The sequence below is a fragment of the Camelina sativa genome, chromosome 10, assembly GCF_030686135.1.
Source record: "Camelina sativa cultivar CO46 ecotype springtype chromosome 10, ASM3068613v1".
Taxonomy (NCBI): Eukaryota; Viridiplantae; Streptophyta; class Magnoliopsida; order Brassicales; family Brassicaceae; genus Camelina; species Camelina sativa.
Window position 1 is genome coordinate 15,036,061 of NC_141889.1, and position 18,570 is coordinate 15,054,630.

Below are 18,570 nucleotides of genomic sequence, written 5' to 3' on the forward strand. Positions count from 1 at the left end.
AACTATGTTGTAAGGTTCTTTTTTATATATAAGTCTTCATCTAATCAAACTCTCTTAAAACAATTTGCCTCCAACTTATTAAAGAAAACATAATTCTCAATAAATATAGATTTATATATATTCATAAATAAATATAAAAATGACAACAAATTAGGAGATATCACGATGTGTGATTATTTATATATATCTAAGTATTTAAACTAATTAATCCCAATATTTAGTGTGATTATTTATTAAAAAATAGAAATATTGATAACCGAATAGGAATATACGTTTTAATTGTACATTAATCTATGTGCTATTAAAAAAGAATGAGACAATAACCCTTCTCATTATAAATAAACTTAGTACCCCAAACAAAATCATAATATATTTAAATGAGTGATTATTAGATTATGAAAAATTGTTATAGTTACTCGATTAACCATAAATATAAAAATTTGAATGTTTTTTTTTGTCAATCATTGGGTCACAACAAGCCGTCCTATTAGCCTAATCCCTATATTCGTAGGGAGCGGGACTCGATCCCTGGGTGTGATGGTGCCTTGTGCATTAAAGACTTACCTTTGGCCACTGCACTAAAATCACTTCACAAAAAAAAAAAAATTTGAATTTTAAAGCACACAAAAATATATATTTCCATAAATTGTAACATTTTATAAATATTTTCTTTACCACGTTCACATAATTCACGGGTGAAATGTATTCTTACACGAATACGTTGATTTTGAAATTTCATTAATTTGTTCGTAATAGTTTTTTTGGTAATAATCCGTTATATATAGAAAATATTAACAAACTGACTAACTTAAAAGATTTAAATAGCCTAATAACAAATATTAAATCAATAAATTAGATTATGTTCAGAAAATTTAGTTTAGAATCCGATTGTTACTAACATATAATAATATTAATTAATTAAACTACCGAGTAATTTAGTATATGTTGTTATGGTTACATAATAAACATGGAAAATTGTTATGATTATAAAATAAAACATAAAAGATATGAATTTGATTTTTAAACCACACAAAAGAAATGTTGCAATAAATAGTAACATTTTATCAATATTTTCTCTTGCACATTTAATTATTTCACGGGTGAAACATATTTTTTACACGAAAAACGCAGCTTTGAATAAATAAATAAAAAACTTTAGTTACATAGAATATTTAACACAAACAAATATTGGTTCTATATTAATAATTTTACTTATAATAATTTTCTTTAAATCGATTTATTCCGCACATAGTACGGGTTGTTACCTATTAAGTCTTTATCTAATCAAACTCTCTTAAAACAATTTGTCAATTCTATATGTGCATGTATAGTTCTTCTGCAAAATCATTAAAGATATAGTTTTTAGTAAAGTTCTTCGAGAAAGGCATTTACCATATCTATTATTAAAGTTAGTCTTAATGTATATATAGTTGTTTGGTGAAGTTATCATACATATGTAGTTGGGATATTTATAGAATTAGGTATTTTGTGAGTTAAAATTTTGAGATAAAGCATTTTTACCCGTACTTGTGTGATTAGGCATTTTTGGAGAAGGTAATTGACTTTTTGCCCTCTCTCTCTTTAGTCCCCTTAAGCGTTATGCTTTCCTACAAGAACCTACATAACCTTAATGTCTAAGAATTCTCTTGCTTTTTTTTGTGCTAACCTCTACAAAGGCTTAGCCCCCTATTTATACACAATAGATCGTAGCCATACAAGCTTAAATTCCTATTCTAATCCTAATAGGAATTGCCAAATCTCTTTGCAAATTTCCTTTTCTTTTAAGGAATAGGAAAGTCTTCTTCATGTTTCCTTTTCTACTAAAAAGGAAACTCTTCATGCTTCTAGACTCTTCTTCAAGCTTCTAGTCTTCATAACTTTCAGGGTTTGAATATTAATCGCCTTAGCTGATTTCCTTATTTCAGATCCATCTTATCTGCTTCGTTGAACTACTTCTTGTAGTACTCTGAACTAATGCAGCGACTGCATCAACATATTCATCTTCATCTTTGCCTTTCATAAATGTCTTTTTCTTTTTCTTTTCATTTTGTTGTAAAACTCAGTTAAGAATACATCAACAATCTCTCCCTTTCTTATTGAGTTTTACAATCCAAGCTTCACACAACATAAGCTTCAATTACTACTTTGATGATCTCCAAACTCTCCCTTAATCTCCAAGTAAATATCTCTGCAGCATCTAAAACTCGATCTTCATAACACCAACAATCTCCCCCTTGATGATTGAGTTTTAGAACCAAAACACATACTTATTGCTTAGATGAGAATGTCATTCTTTGTTTTACATCCGCATCACTTTGTTGTATTATGTCATCTCTCCCTTTTTAACTTTGTGTGTCTCTCAAGCACAAACAGAAAGCGGGTAACAGTAATCAACTAGAGAAATCAATAAACACAGAAGGTCCTAGGGATGGATTCATGGGCTGGACTTGAGCTATACTAATCTAAACTGACCAACAAACCTCAATCAACAGCGAGCTATCTCTAGACAATGATCTTCCAATACTTGTTAATCCATTCTCATGACAATAACAATCAAGCTTAGATACTCTTAGATCTAGTTCTCACTAGCTATTGCATATAAAAGCAGACATAAAGATCCAGATCATCACATGTCAAAAACCTTCCTACACAACCAATCTCTTGGGATAGGAGCAGTAATCTCTAGCATTAGTATTATCCAGAAGCTTAAACATTGGTATGATGCTAAGCAACCTTGGATCTGTTCTTACCCCCTCAGATATAAGAACAACATAGAGCATGCCTAATCCAGAAGAGATATTTAAACAATCAAGCTTGGTCAGTCTAAACTACCATAACTCTCATCCAGCCTAATCCATCCCTAAGATCCTAACACACTACTCAGATGAACAACACATGATGAACAAAATCATAAACCCAGAAATCAATGAAACTTGCATGATTAGAAAAATAAGATGAAGATCTACAACTTTGTTCAAGGAAATAAACTTAGATTCTCAATACCCAAAAAGTTACAGAAGCAACAAGGTACAAAAATCTAAGGAAAAAGCTTAAAAGTGTTGATGATGTAAACTTAAAAGCTAAAATCCCAAAAAGGGTAAAAACTAGGTTTTTGTGATATTCTTCCCCTGTAAAGTGGCTTGTCAGCGGCCATAGAGTACAAAGGGTATATATAGAAAAGTAGGGAAGCCCTAAAATGGCTACAAGACAAAATAGAGAGGCGGCTCGGTTGACTCGACCAGGTGCTCGGTCGAGTCAGGTCTTCTTCTGCTCCTTTCAGTCGGTCGAGTCCCTCTCAGCACACGGTCGAGTGTGGTGGTCGAGTGAACTCCCAGACCTTGATTCACTTCTGCTCTAGCTCCTTTGTCTGCTTCTCTTGATGGCTTCACTCTCCCTCAGAACTTATCCATGCTCCATTGGGTCCTAAATCACCTGTTTATGTAAGAAACAATGCAATGCAATGCAAATCTACCCTAATGCATAAACAGTCCTAAAACTACTCAATGATGATCTAAAAAGCTAGTAAAACATCCAAAATGTGTAAATAAACTAAGGTAAAACAAGGTAAAATATGTGAACATCAAAACCCCCAAACTTAGTCTTTGCTTGCCCTCAAGCAAACAAACAAGACATGAGTAGGAAAGTGGAGTTTGAAAGTGGGATCTCAGAACCTTAAACATGCTAATAGACGAACTAGAATCAATGTCCAAGTTACTAGTACTATGATGCAAGGTGAATGAGCTGTACTCAAAGATTTTAGACAAGCCTTTCACAACATTAACTGATTCAAGCCTTAGACTTCCATATGCATTCAAATCAACCATTTCCTTTAACATTCATTATGCAATGCTTAAACTCATTTGGCTTGGTAATAAGGGTTTAGAGATAAAAATGGTCTCTCTTTTAAGTGGGGCTTATCAATAACAAGGGTTCTCTCACAAAAAGTGGATTGAGCTTTAAAAGAAAGCTAAAGGTAAGATCACTTAGACACATACAAGAACAGAACCTTGTCTACCCAAAGGCACCCAAAGTGTTTGTTCCTAATCATTCTAAACTCATGATGTCCTATTTCTACCCTTTAACTTCATTATTTCTCTTTTGCCCTTTTTCTCTCTATTTTTCTGTCCTAGGAGGGGGGTTTTTTTTTTTACTTGATTTCTCTTAGTGGAGTGGAGTTTCTTTCTTTTTTGCTAAGGTTCTTACTCTTACTTGTTTCCCAAGTCATAAAGCTTTTCACTAGACTCTTCTTTTCTTTCTTTCTTTTCTTTGACCAGGATCTTACTTAGAACTTTTAATGCTCCCATTCTTTCACTTAGAGTTTGGATTTTCTTTAAAACATTTCCCTCCTAAGGACTTTACCCTTTCCTTTCTCTTTTCACACTTTTCTTTTCTTTTTGAACTCACCAAGTCCCAAACCCAGAAATTAAACCACCTAGTCCTATCTAGTTTGAAGAATGCTAACTAGAACTACACAAGGTTTTATTCTTGTCAGTTCAAACCTAACACTTTCTACCAAGCTCAATCCCAAAACAGGCCTCACACACACAAGATTTAACATGGCTTGAAAGAAGGGTTGGTTAAGGGTGGGGGAAAACTGATTCAATGATGAAATCAGCTACTTGGATCAACAAGAGTGGTGAAAATGGGAAAGATGATCCAAATATGTATAAAGTATCCATGAGTTTAAAACAATGCAAAAACTGATAATTAATAGTCAATATTAGGTCCTTATAAATAGGAATTAGTCTCATCTCACAACATGCTTCAGTTTAGACAGAATGCAATATAGGAATTCTAGACTTGGTTCAATCTTATGTTTCTAACCACTCAACTAGCATCAAAGTACTATTAACTTGGGCATTGATCCTAGTTTAGTGAATTTAAACAAGTTAACAAGGCTAAGCTCATCATAGATCCCTAATGCAAATATGAAACAGTTTTATATGAAACATGCTAATCAAGATCCTCATATGCAATGCAAACTACATGAACACTCTGTTTTTTTAAAGATTTTTGTGAAAAAAATTCAATTTTTTTTGTTTTTTCTATGCCTTAGATGAAATGCAAATTCTAATATGATAATGCTAAAAATTTGAACTAAAAAAATAGAAAACAATGTCAAATGCCATCTCAAACCCTCCCCCAAACTTAAATTACACAGTCCCTTGTGTAAGAGAAATTTGAAAGAGGATTCAAGACTTTAAACAAAACAAAACAAGAAATGTAATGGTATTTACAAGGTAAAGGTGAAATTGGTACCTTATGGATTTTCGAAGAAGCTGTCCACATCCTCATTCATGCTGTCAAATGTGTAGCTGGGGTCATGGCCCTGACTTGGAAGTGGAGAAACAAGATACTCGACTATGGCCATCTGTTGCAACTTGATCGAGTGCTCGACCGAGTGCTCGGTCGAGTGATTGGTCGAGCTGGGTGGTCGAGTGGCCTGTTGGTGATAGAATGGTTGACCTTGGTGCTCATAGTATTGTTGCAGAAGGGCTGGATCTATGAAGTACTGAGGTGGAAAGAGTGGGTAAGCTGGACCATAGGGATAAGGTGGATAACCTGTTGGAGCTGGAAAGCCATAGGAAGGATTGGGCAGGTGCTCGGTCGAGTACATCGGAGGCGCTCGGTCGAGTGGGTTCTCGAGTGCACCGGTCGAGTGCATCAGAAACTGAAGTTCTGTGCGGCTTGAACCTCTCTCCCTCTGAATTGGCTTGTGCAGTGAAGCTCTAGCTGGTAACACTGGATTTTCAGCTCTGGACAATGCTCTAGTTGAGCTCCTCCTCCTCAAAGGTCTTGATGGTGCTGGTGATGAATCTCCACTCTTTAGCTCAGCAATTTCTTTCTTTTAAACTCTTTATGGACTTAGCCATCTTACCCATCTTCTTCTTCAATTTATCCACAGTCTTTTATGCCACTTGTTCCACTTTTGCAAAATTGTTACCCTTTTGCTTGTCTCTCTAACCCCTCTACTATCTCTTGGGCTTGGTTCATACTCCTCAAAATAAAACTGTTCTTCCCCATCAGCCATCTCCACATCTCTAGCTTGATCCTCTCTTACTTGGACTGTACCCTCAAACAAGAATTCAGCAGCTGGCCAAAAGTCAATGTTCAGCCCTTCTCTTATGGTGGTGAGTGCTTGATTAGGTAGAACAAGCTGAGTCTTCCCCACTGTTGGATGCTCAAAGTTGAAGAGGTGCTTCCCATGGTGCAACTCCTTTGCTAGAATGAGGGTGGATGTGAGATATTGGGTGTCTATTCATCTTGGTTTGGCTTTCTCTCCTTGAAGTGGTACATTTGCAGCTATAAGGATTGGAGTGATGATGCCTCCAATGGTTTGAACTCCAGTTGAGTTCCTCTTGTGCAGCTTGCTAACCCAGCTTCTATAATAGATGAATTGGTCAATGAGGACCATAGCCAAATCTGTATCCACCCTGCTCCCAAGGACAACAATCCCATCTCTTGTTTGTGTGATTATTCCATAGAGTGCTACATCAATCATCTTAAGCTCTCCCTAATTCAAGTTTCCAGTTTCCTTCATAGCAAAGAATGTGTTTGCTAAAGCTTTGTGGAAGTACCTTAGGACTGGACTCCTTATCTTTGAACTCTTGGTCTTGGAAAAAGAATAAAGCTTGTTGTCTCCAATTGTTTCCCAAACAGAAAAAGTTCCTCCTTGGGTATGACAATGTCCTCTTCACTTCCAACTTCAAACCCATAAAGTGTGGCTAGCTGCTTGAGTGACAGCTCATACTTCTTGCCCTTGATGGTGAAGTCAATGTAACCAGCTCCCATGTCTTGGTCCATACTTGTGAAGAGATGAAGCTTGATGGTGGATAGAAATTCACAACTCTCTTCCCCATACCCCTCCAAGCACAATCCCATGAATTTGCTTAGGTTGCATTTCTCAAACAGAAACTCAATATCTTCAGCCATACCCAGCTTCTCCATGGTTTCTTTATGGGGATATCTTGTTCCTTGGAAACCCATATTCATGAAGGTTCATTGAGTTGGCTTGGGGTTTGAGAACCATTTTCTTCTTCCATCTCTTCTTCTTCTTCACTTACATTCCCTTCTTCTTCTTCAATTACATTCCCTTCTTCTTGGTGTTCTTGAGCTGGCCTCTTCCCTTTTGCCCTATGTCTTCTTATGTGCTCCTCAAGAGTAAACTCCATCTCCTCATCACTCTCTGTCCGCTCTGGATCTTCCTCAACAAGTTGGTTTTTCTTCTTCGAAAAGCCACTCGACCCCCTACTCGAGCTAGCACTCGGTCGGTTGCCTCCTCAAGTACGCGGTCGAGTGCGTTCACCAGTTTCTCTCTATGTGACCAAAGATGCATCACGGCGATCCATGAATCGATCAACAGCCTTCTTTCCTTTAGCTTCACGAATGGCAGCTTGTTGTGATGTCTCTCTAGACCTTGAAGACATTTGCAAAGAGAACTGAAAGGCTAGACTCAAAGCTCAAAGTTAATAGGTTAGTAACCCAAAAACCAAAGAACTAAGCTTGAGCAAGAAGATAAAACTTGTGAGAGATTTCAAGTTAGATTTTTAGTGTTTTTTAGCAAATGAGAGAGTATGAGAGACTAAAATCGAGTTTGCTTCTTCTAAAGAGGCTAGAGAGGACAAGAAGACAAGAGTGGAGCGTCCATACCATTCAAATTTGAATTGGGATTCTTTGACTCACTTTTGATGTCACTTGACCCCACCACTCGACCCCACGTGGTCGAGTGCTTGACCAAAATTCAAATTTTCGAAATTGTTTCTCCCTCCACTCGATCGAGCAAAAGAGAAATTTAACCGAGTGGGCCTGGGCCTATAGTCACTCGATCGAGTACCCCTCGTGGGCTGGTCGAGTGGCTCCAAAAACTCCTTTCTACAAGTTCAATCCTTCCTAAACCCATCTATTCTCTCTAATAAAGGCCTGTCCAACAAAAGTTCGAAAGAAAAATATCAAAACTACAAGGAAAATAAAACTTATGAACAATGATACCTTAGGGACTTCTTCCCTAGTGAGCTTGTTTAAAGTCACTGAGCTTGACTTTTGATGCCTTTTCAGGGTTGGTTTGGAGACCAAGGAGGTGATGAGATCCTCCCTGGTGTAACTTGATCACTGTGAAGCTGATTCTTAATCACTTCACCTTTTAAACTTGAACCCTGTTTCTGCTTAAGCTTGAACCTTAGTCTTGCTTTCTTCAAAGACCTCTTGTTGATCTGAACCTGAAGTTCCTTCACCAAGCTAGTCAACTCTTGAACTGAGCCCTTGAGCTTTTCAACTGAATCCTCATCAGAAGAGAACTTAGCCTTTGGAGTTCTCACTTCACTTGAGACCTCATGATCTCTTTTGTCTTTAAGAACAAAGGGCTGGCCTCTAGAAGGCAAGTTGGTTGGGTTGTTAATATCAAATTTCATGATCAGACCCTCAACTATGTTCAAAGTTATCAGCCCTTCCTTGACATCAATTACAGCTCCAGCAGTGGCTAGGAATGGTCTTCCTAGGATGATAGGGTCTTCCAACTCTTTATCCATGTCTATAATGAGGAAGTCAGTGGGAATTATGGCCTTGCCTATCTTGACTGGGTAATTTTCCATCTTACCAACCACATCCTTATGTGATCCATTAGCTAGACACAAGTAGAGATTACTAAGCTGGAAGTCAGTATACCCATGCTTCTGTGCAATGGAGTAGGGCATTACACTGATAGATGCTCCTAGGTCACACAAGCATTTGTTGAAATGCAAATAGCTGAATGAGCAAGGTAGATCAAATGGACCTGGGTCTTCAAGTTTGGTTGGAATGATGGCTCTCTCAATCTCCTCAAGATCCTTCTTATTCTGATTCTGAGCCTTCTGATGTGATATCTCAAGTAGCATGTTTTGGTAGAGAGGGTATGGAGCATACTGTTCCAAAGCAGACCCTCTCTCTTCTTTTTTGTACTGAATGATAAACTCTTCTTTCAAAGCCATCAATTCCTTTTTTTCAATTATTTCCCTGAGTTCCTTGAGTTTTTGTTCCTTGAAACGCCCTGGGAATGGCAGAGGAGGCTTGTAAGCAGGAGGGATGTATCTAACAGGTTTAGCAACTTCTATGGGATCAGCTCGATCACGCACTCGATCGTCTGAGTGGTCGAGTACACAGTCGAGTGGTACTCTGTTTTCAGTTTGCTGTGTAAAACCTTCACTCTGAGCTTTATCCTGTGACAAATCCTCCACAGCTTGAACTTCACTGTCCTCAGTGACAGCTTCCTCATAGAAATGGATTGCTTTAGTTGTGAACTCTCTTGGGTTTTGAACAGCCTTACCAGGGAGTTGGTTTGGCTTAGGAGCTGATGTAGAAGCTATGTTGCTCTCCATGAACTTGAGTTTAGAATTCAAACTCTCAAACTTGATATTCAGATCATTGTAAGAAGAATCTAGCCTCTGGTTTAACTCAGCTAACTTCTTTGCTGTCTCAAGCTGCCCATTTGCTAGTCCAAGTAGCATTTGCTGCATCATAGCTCTTAAATCTGTTTCCTGGCTTTGATTAGTCTGAAACCCTGGTGGGGGACACATTGGAGCCTGGAAACCTTGGTTTTGCTGCTTGGGTACATAATTGTTATGTTGCTGGGGCTGTTGAGCTGGATAAACCTGGTCCTGTGGGTTTGCCACATTAGTACTTCTGTAAGACAGATTGTTGTTCTTGAACTGGTTGTAAGGCTTGAAACCACCTTGATTCTGAACATAACACAACTCAGTCATTTCATTCTCCCCAGCTTGGATTGTTGTATTTTCATCAGCAAAAAAGTGAATGTTAGTCAAGAGAATTTTGTCTAATTTTTCATGCACAGTCTTCAAATCTTTCTTGTACTTCTCATCCTGGGCAGGTTCGACAAACTGACAGTCCTATCATAGTCTTCATTGTAATTTCCATCTGACTGAGCTAAGTTTTCTACCAGTTCCCATCCTTCATCCACATGTTTGTTAAGAAAGTTCCCATTTGATGCAGTGTCCAGCAACATTCTGATCTTTGTAGAACTCCTCTGTACAGTGTGCTAAGTAGGGACTCATTACTAAACCCATGATGAGGACATTGGGTTTGGTAGCCTTTGAATCTTTCCCATGCTTCACAGAAAGTCTCATTATTCTTCTGTGCAAAACCAGATATCTCATTCCTTAGTCTAGCAGTCCTTGCATTAGAGAAGAACTTGGCCAGGAAAGCCTTTTTGCAGCCATCCCAGGTTGTGATTGCTCTTGTTGGTAAAGTCTTCTCCCACAAGTGAGTTTTATCTCCAAGTGAAAATGGGAAGAGTCTGAGCTTGAAACTGTCTTCACTTACTCCATTAATCTTGGTCAGGCCACAGAGCCTATCAAACTCATCAAGATGGTCTAAGGGATCCTCCATAGCCAGACCATGGAACTTATTTGCCTGAATCATAGTAATCAGCATACTTTTTATCTCAAAATTATTATTTGCTACTACAGGTGGAACTATTCCTGTCCTTTGTGTGTGAGTGTTTGGAGCATCACCTGCTCCAATCTGTCTTGGTCTCTGTATGGGTGGATCCATGAGCAGCTGGTGTTCTTGTTCTGGAAGGATTCTGGTTCTCTGTTGCCTCAAATCTCTTGATAAACGGTTGATGTGCTCAATGTATCTTTCAAGGTTCTTGTTTCCTTTCGATCAGGTTTGCATGTACGGACACGATCACCTACTCGAACTGACAGACAGTGGAGCACTAGCTTGAGTGAACCTTTGTTGGTGACTCGATCAACCACTCGAACGGATACTTGGTCGAGCACCGGCTCGAGTTGAGGATCGAATTGACTGAAACTGGAGGACTGATTGAATATGTCTTGGTGACTTGATCGATAACTCGAACGTGCAGACGGTCGAGTGCAAGGTCGAGTGCAGGGTCGAGATGGTACCTGAAACTCAAAACAACCAAGCAGATGAAGATTCAAATCAGTAATGATGAAGTGTAACAATAGAACTTAATCTTAAACTTGTGGAATAAGGTGGAATGCAAGAGGCTTCAATTTCTCTTATGCAGTTGCAGTATAAGAGATGTCAATCCATAATGAGTATGATGTAAGCAGTCAAGATGTAGACACTTATCTAAGTTAAGCCAAATATGAAGTGGTTGTGGTGTAACTGATTGATGAAAAAAATGTAAATGCAGAATGTAAAACTACTAAGATGACGGTTTAAATGCAAGGTAATAACTGACACTAAGATATGCAATGAAACAGGAATGAAACTAGAAGGATGCAGGTCATAAAGCAAGAACTGGGACACATACTCGAGCAGGCACTCGATCGTATGCTCGATCGAGTACTGGGTCGAGTAGGAAGCTACGAAGAACAGAAACAGAACTTAACAATCAAACAGAGCTGGTTGAAAGTAAATCAAACAGAAAGCGGGTAACAGTAATCAACTAGAGAAATCAATAAACACAGAAGGTCCTAGGGATTGATTCATGGGCTGGACTTGAGCTATACTAATCTAAACTGACCAACAAACCTCAATCAACAGCGAGCTATCTCTAGACAATGATCTTCCAATACTTGTTAATCCATTCTCATGACAATAACAATCAAGCTTAGATACTCTTAGATCTAGTTCTCACTAGCTATTGCATATAAAAGCAGACATAAAGATCCAGATCATCACATGTCAAAAACCTTCCTACACAACCAATCTCTTGGGATAGGAGCAGTAATCTCTAGCATTAGTATTATCCAGAAGCTTAAACATTGGTATGATGCTAAGCAACCTTGGATCTGTTCTTACCCCCTCAGATATAAGAACAACATAGAGCATGCCTAATCCAGAAGAGATATTTAAACAATCAAGCTTGGTCAGTCTAAACTACCATAACTCTCATCCAGCCTAATCCATCCCTAAGATCCTAACACACTACTCAGATGAACAACACATGATGAACAAAATCATAAACCCAGAAATCAATGAAACTTGCATGATTAGAAAAATAAGATGAAGATCTACAACTTTGTTCAAGGAAATAAACTTAGATTCTCAATACCCAAAAAGTTACAGAAGCAACAAGGTACAAAAATCAAAGGAAAAAGCTTAAAAGTGTTGATGATGTAAACTTAAAAGCTAAAATCCCAAAAAGGGTAAAAACTAGGTTTTTGTGATATTCTTCCCCTGTAAAGTGGCTACAGGACAAAATAGAGAGGCGGCTCGGTTGACTCGACCAGGTGCTCGGTCGAGTCAGGTCTTCTTCTGCTCCTTTCAGTCGGTCGAGTCCCTCTCAGCACACGGTCGAGTGTCTGGTCGAGTGTGGTGGTCGAGTGAATTCCCGGACCTTGATTCTCTTCTGCTCTAGCTCCTTTGTCTGCTTCTCTTGATGGCTTCACTCTCCCTCAGCACTTATCCATGCTCCATTGGGTCCTAAATCACCTGTTTATGCAAGAAACAATGCAATGCAATGCAAATCTACCCTAATGCATAAACAGCCCTAAAGCTACTCAATGATGACCTAACAAGCTAGTAAAAGATGCAAAATGTGTAAATAAACTAAGGTAAGACAAGGTAAAATATGTGAACATCACCAGACATTAACCCAATTAATTAAATAGACGAATAAATCAATCTCATCAATCCAACAAAACCATTAAAATAAAACGTCATAGAACAAGGAACCAGCAAACTAAACATCCATTCTAGACCACTACATTCCATTGTAGAAACCTAACAACAGCATAGAACAAACAATGAAGCGTCTAGAAAATCCTCCTCTCCAATGTCTTGATTCCACGATCACACATTGCATTTACCTGCACCACAAACACAAATTGAGATGCATGAGTATTGTCATAAACACTCAGTGAGGCAATTCTCTCATCTATTGGGCTATACACACAAGCAACTGAGAATTCCGATGTCAAACAAGCAACAAGCAAACACAAACAAACCAGGAAAACGGAACGGCTTTGAGCATAACATGTCTGCAGAGTCGGCATTGATCGACACCAGGTTGGTGTCGACTGACACCCCTCATTGACCTGAAAACCCTATTACTGACACTCGCCAAGACTCGGCGCCGTCAACCCCTTGGTGTCGACCGATACCCACCTGGTGTCGATCTACACCGACTCCGCAGACACGTTATGTTCGAAGCCAAAAGTCGAATTTCCATATTTCAACTCCTCAAAATCGTCTGAAACTCACCCAACAGCCATAAAAACTCATGGGAACCCGAACAAACCAAAAGCATGCACGATAACACTAAAAACAGACATAAAACAAGCAAAACAAAGGAATCTCAGGTTTAGATCAGCCCTTTTCATGCACTCACCTCTTTCATAGAAGATTATGACAAAAACTTGATGAAAGCACACGCCTAACTAGCTCCTAACATGATCCTAGCCTTAGATCTCTCAAGAACAGCTATAAAAGTCCAACAATCTCCCCAAAACTCTCAAGAACTTCTCTCGAACTTTTGGAGATCGGTAAAAGGCTAAAGGAGGCGACAAATAGGTTTTTCTCCCATAAAACATCGACTTCTGCCTTAAATACCTTGGTTTACAGATTCCACTTAAACCAAACCGAACCAAATCAACGATTTGAGACAAACCGGTTGAAACAAAAATTGTTGGTTTCCACCAACACCCTCGAGGATGTTACAACAACAGTTTTTCTTCACTAAGGCCATCTTTCAAGAGAACTTTCGACACCTTGCAGGTATCTTTACCATTCCATATGTTCTCTTTCTCAATGTTTACCAGAAAGGGATAAGTCTTAAACAATGCATTAAGCAAAAAACTTAAATAAGGTATAACTTAATCCCATAATATTGTAATTGTAGAGAATGGTACGCTTGTTAAGAAAAGCACCTTCAGGGAACAATGGGTTGACATGGACTTGAGTAGAATCAAAAGAATTAGATAAAAATCTAACACACATTTAAGTGAAAGATTTGTGTAAGCAATGGAATCATTCGTTTTAATTATAAATAATTTTTAATTTAAATTTCTTTTGTTTATTTTGTTTAATAGAAATAGTCACCTTTAAATACTCTACACCTAGAGAACAAAGAAGTAGGTGACAAATTAATCAAGAAAAATAACAATGACGTTGATACTAGGATTTTTGTATGTCCTAGTACGTTCAATTAACCTTATGCAGTTGTAATGCTTAAGGTGTCAATCTAGTTGGGAAACTTTACTATCACTCAATATGCAATCAGGATCTTACAAGTCTAGCAAATTCAAAGAGAGTGTTTATGTCTAACAATCCTAGAATGATAGAAATGCAAAACGGAAATGAAATACAAGATTAGAAACGTACATGCATGACAAGAAGCGAAACTGAATGAGTAAAAGCAGAGAACGATTTGAACATGAACTAGATAGGAAGAACAGAAATGAAATATCAATCAAAAAGATAGAAGTCCTAAGGATGGGAGTAATTGACGTCGGCGGAGTCTCCTAGTCTACTAAGTGTTTAACATGCCACAAGCAAACTATCCCTAGACAATGAACATCATAACTTAGCTAATCCAATCTCTTGGCAGAAGCTACTCAAACTCGAACACTTCCAAACCTAGCTCTCGCTAGAGAAACATGGTCGAGCAGGCGTGACGAACTAGTTCATTCACGTCAACGAACACCCTAGACAACTAATCTCTTAGGATAGGAATGCAAGTCTTTGGCACAAGTTGGTAAGACATTTCATCAAACACCTTTTGGATGCGGAAATGTCTAAGACCTAGTTCCAATTGATCAGAGAGAAACTAGTATTTCTAACTCTAGTCCAGAAGAGAGTATACGAATCTAAACTTAAACACCCTACATACTAAGATCCTCCACCTAATCTATCCCATCCTCAAGAACTCTAACACTACTCAGATCCGGAAATCATCATCAAGGACACAAACTCAGAAAGCATTGAATCAAGCATCATGAGGTAGATAAAAATGAGGTGAACAACTTTGTATAAGTAATCCAATGCAAAAACTCAATAAAATCAAAGCTACCTGGATTACAAGATTAGAGAACGTTTTAGGTGGCTAGTAAACCTTAAGGAAAATCGATATGTCTCGGGTAGAGACTTAACAAAATGTATTTATAGTAAAACATGGAAAGCCCTAAAACATAAAACGACAAGATAAAAGGTCGGTTCAGGAACCCTTCTCGGACGCGTCTTCAGAACAAAATTGGGACGTTGGTTTAATAGCGTCGATCGAGTCGCGTCCTGAGAGTGTCGATCGAGTCGGGGTCTAGGATGTTTGATCGAATGGCGGGTTGAGAACGTCGATCGAGTGGCAGCTTGAAATCATCGATCGAGAGGCAGCTTGAAAAGTGTCGTCTAGGAGCTGCTAATCGAGTCGCGCCTTGAGGGTGCTCATGAGCCCTCCTGAGATGTCTTGGTCGAGTTGCTGCTAACATATCCGATCGAGTGGGAGCTCTCCTTTGCGTGCAGGTCTAGTCGGAATTCATAACGTACGTGCATCCACTAAAACAGTGATAACTTATGAACCACGCCTCCGATTGTCTTGAAAACAACGGTATTGGAAAGATGACTCGATTCTCTACAACTTAGATGAAGATGTCAAAAGCTGAATCCCAAAGTAATCTTCACTCGACTCGATCAAAGACGTGGAAGGTTGGATCGTTGGACTGCTCTCCTACTCCATTTTTGCTTTTGATTGTTTGGACATCTCCTAAAACACCTGAAACAACTCCAATATGCAAGATGCATGCAAGAACAATGCAAAGACTATCTAATATGAATATTATGCAAAAGATACTTAAAACAATGCAAAACAATGAGTTAAGAGAACAAAATGAATGAGAAATGCATGATGAAAGAGTGTAAAATATACACATATCAGACGTGATTGCTAATTAATGTTTGAATAGTAGAGAGCGCCTTTAGAAGAATGTAATCAAATTTGGGTCACGGTCAGAAAATATAGCTTTTATTTTGATATTTTCTTGACCTTCAATTGTGGAGGAAGAATTAACATTTGTCAAAGTCAACTAAAGGTGTGATGTATGATTGAAACAACTCTTCCCATTTTCTTTTCTTTTAACATGACATTTAACTAGTGATCTCATACTCACTAACACTCTAACAACAATCAACAACATTGGATAACACAACAATACCTATAATCCAATAAATAACCAAATACCAAAGTCTAACAATTTCTTAATTATGACAACCCATCCCGTGGACCCTATTAGCTGTCCCAATGGACTGTCCATGGCCCTGCAAACCCCCCCCCCGCTAGCCCCCCCGCTAGCCGTCCCAACGGACCCCAAGCTGACCCTGCAGGACATCGATCATAACCCCTCATGGTGGACAGGAACTATTCATCCAAATCCACCAGTAGGTTATTGGTGCGCCAAGCGTTCATCGAAGCCTGGTCCCCATCCTTTAACAACCTTCCCACAGGACAAGCTGTCACCAATTGACTTGCAGATCAATTGGTGACAGCTTGTCCTGTGGGAAGGTTGTTAAAGGGTGGGGACCAGGGTTCGAGGAACGCCTAGAGCACCAATAACCTACTACTGGATTTGGATTTCCACAGTAAGGGGTTAGGATTGATACCCTGCAGGGCCAGCTTGGGGTCCATTGGGGCAACTAACGGTGGGCTAGTGGGGTCCGTGGGACGAGGTATTCATAATAATCCAACAAAGTCAAGAAGCAAATAACCAGCATCCTAACAATGTTCTAACGACTCAACTCTAGCAACCTAAAAAAGCCAGACCACAATCAATCGAGCCTCTAGAACATTCTCCCCTTCATCGCTAGATTCCACGATCACACATTACCTTTACCTACACCATAAAAAACAATTGAGATGCATGAGTATTATCACAAATAGTCTGTGAGGTGATCCTCCCATCTACTGGGCTATACACACAAGCGAATAGATAAACACAAACAATTCACAAAAACAAGCTGATAACTCTCTAATTTACATGTTTTAAGCACCTTTTTTTGTCCATATTTTGCATTATATATACCCTAACCTTAGCAGTTTTAGGTCATTAACTGTAAGAATTCACATTTAGGCCATTTAGGGTGTTGCATTCTTGCATTTGTGCATTTTGGATGAAAATAGGTACTTTAGATCCTAAAAAGAGCAAAAAGAAGGGTTAACTAGTTGCAGCTATCACAAGGAAGGAACTGGTTACATTTATAGGGTTTACACAGAAGCATCAAGAAGGAAAAAGGAGGCACCCGACCATACCACCCGATATTTGCCACAGAGCACCTGGTCGAGTTCATGACGAGACCTTCAAATATCGACTCGAATGAAGATTTTACGGTGGGATTCAGCTTCTGAGTTATTCAAAAAAGTTATAGGATATCGAGTTCTCTTTCCAAAGGTGGTGATTTGAAGCCAATCGGATGTGCAGTTCAAGAGTTATTCCTGTTTTAGTGAGCGTATATACATCCAGATCGAAGAATGAAACCACCCGATCAGCTATCTGATCATGTAGGTAGTTCTTTGAGAGATATAGTTTGGGTAGTGACAAAATATTTGAGATTGTTAATTGCAGTCCCATTGAATAGTCCAGAAGAAGGAGATGCACCCTTGCTCTCTAGGTGAAGCATTCTGCAAGTTAAAGCTTCAATCTTGATATTAAGGGCACCATATGTGCAGTCTATCTTGTTATTCACCTCTGTGAGCTTTTTACTTGTTTCCATAGCTCCTATAGCTTGACCTTGTAGGATTTGCTGAAGCATGCTCTTCATGTCCTGATCTTGTGCAGGAGCCTGCTTGGGTTGTTGTGGTGGATAGTTTAGGACCATAAACTGCTCATCTTCACAAACAACTTGTACTTTCTTCCGCTGGGTTAGAAGGAGTTTATCCAGCCTCTCAAGCTTCTCATTTAAGGCTTTTAGTTCCTTTCTATGCCCTTCGTCAGAATCAACACCGCGCCTTGAGCTGGAATCATATTCCTCACGATAATTTCCATTTCACTGAGCAAGATTCTATACTAATTCCCAACCTTCAGCGACATCTCTATTCATGAAACTTCCATTGGAGGCTGTGTCTAGAAGTATTCTGATACTGGGAATAACACCTCTATACAAAGTACTCAACAAAGATGCATTGTTGAATCCATGATGTGGGCATTGTCTTTGGTAGCCTTTAAAGCACTCCCATGCTTCAATGAAAGACTCGCCATTCTGTTGGAGAAATCCTAAAATTTTGTTCCTCAAACGTGCAGTCCTTTAACTAGAGAAGAACTTTGCAAGGAAGACCTTCTTACAATCAATCCAAGAGGTGATTTTTCTAGGCGGTAGAGTCTTCTCCCACTGATGGGCTTTATCTCCTAGAGAAAAGGGAAATAATCTCATCTTCAAGGCATCCTCACTAACTCCATTTATATTGGTGAGGCTACAGAGCCTGTCAAACTCATCAAGATGTGCAAGGGGTCTTCAGTGGGCAGTCCATGAAATATATTGCTCTGAACCATTGATATCAGACTACTCTTGATTGTGAAGGTTGTGGACAGCAGGAGGCACTCTCCCATACCTCTGAGTATGAGTAGTGGGAGCATCGCTATCATCAATTTTTCCTTCTCCTTTGAAGTTCAGTTTGATCATGTG

General features: G+C 38.8%; 1 protein-coding gene and 2 non-coding genes across 3 annotated transcripts; 2 read left to right on the forward strand and 1 right to left on the reverse strand.

Annotated features, from left to right (window-relative positions):
• Positions 1-7,316: 7,316 nt before the first annotated feature.
• Positions 7,317-10,542, reverse strand: LOC109126858 (uncharacterized). The gene is made up of 5 exons (XM_087468616.1): positions 10,099-10,542; positions 9,875-10,015; positions 8,515-9,710; positions 8,071-8,367; positions 7,317-7,416 (listed from the first exon to the last, which is right to left on the reverse strand). The coding sequence occupies exons 1-5, from the start codon at positions 10,540-10,542 to the stop codon at positions 7,317-7,319; spliced, it is 2,178 nt and encodes a 725-aa protein (XP_087324742.1).
• LOC147936169 (small nucleolar RNA R71) lies at positions 10,049-10,155 on the forward strand. Its single transcript, XR_015569689.1, has one exon. It is a non-coding gene; the product is annotated as a small nucleolar RNA R71 (small nucleolar RNA).
• Positions 10,543-18,076: 7,534 nt separating the features above from the next.
• On the forward strand, positions 18,077-18,183 carry LOC147936170 (small nucleolar RNA R71). Its single transcript, XR_015569773.1, has one exon. It is a non-coding gene; the product is annotated as a small nucleolar RNA R71 (small nucleolar RNA).
• Positions 18,184-18,570: the final 387 nt, after the last annotated feature.

Excerpts from the sequence above, each read along its gene's own strand:
- LOC109126858 (XM_087468616.1), bottom strand. The coding sequence starts at position 10,542 with ATGGATCCACCCATACAGAGACCAAGACAGATTGGAGCAGGTGATGCT. Across the intron at positions 10,016-10,098 it reads ATAATGAGACTTTCTGTGAA|AGGAGTTCTACAAAGATCAG; the intron begins GCATGGGAAAGA and ends CACACTGTACAG. Across the intron at positions 8,368-8,514 it reads ATTATAGACATGGATAAAGA|AGGCCAGCCCTTTGTTCTTA; the intron begins GTTGGAAGACCC and ends CTTGCCTTCTAG.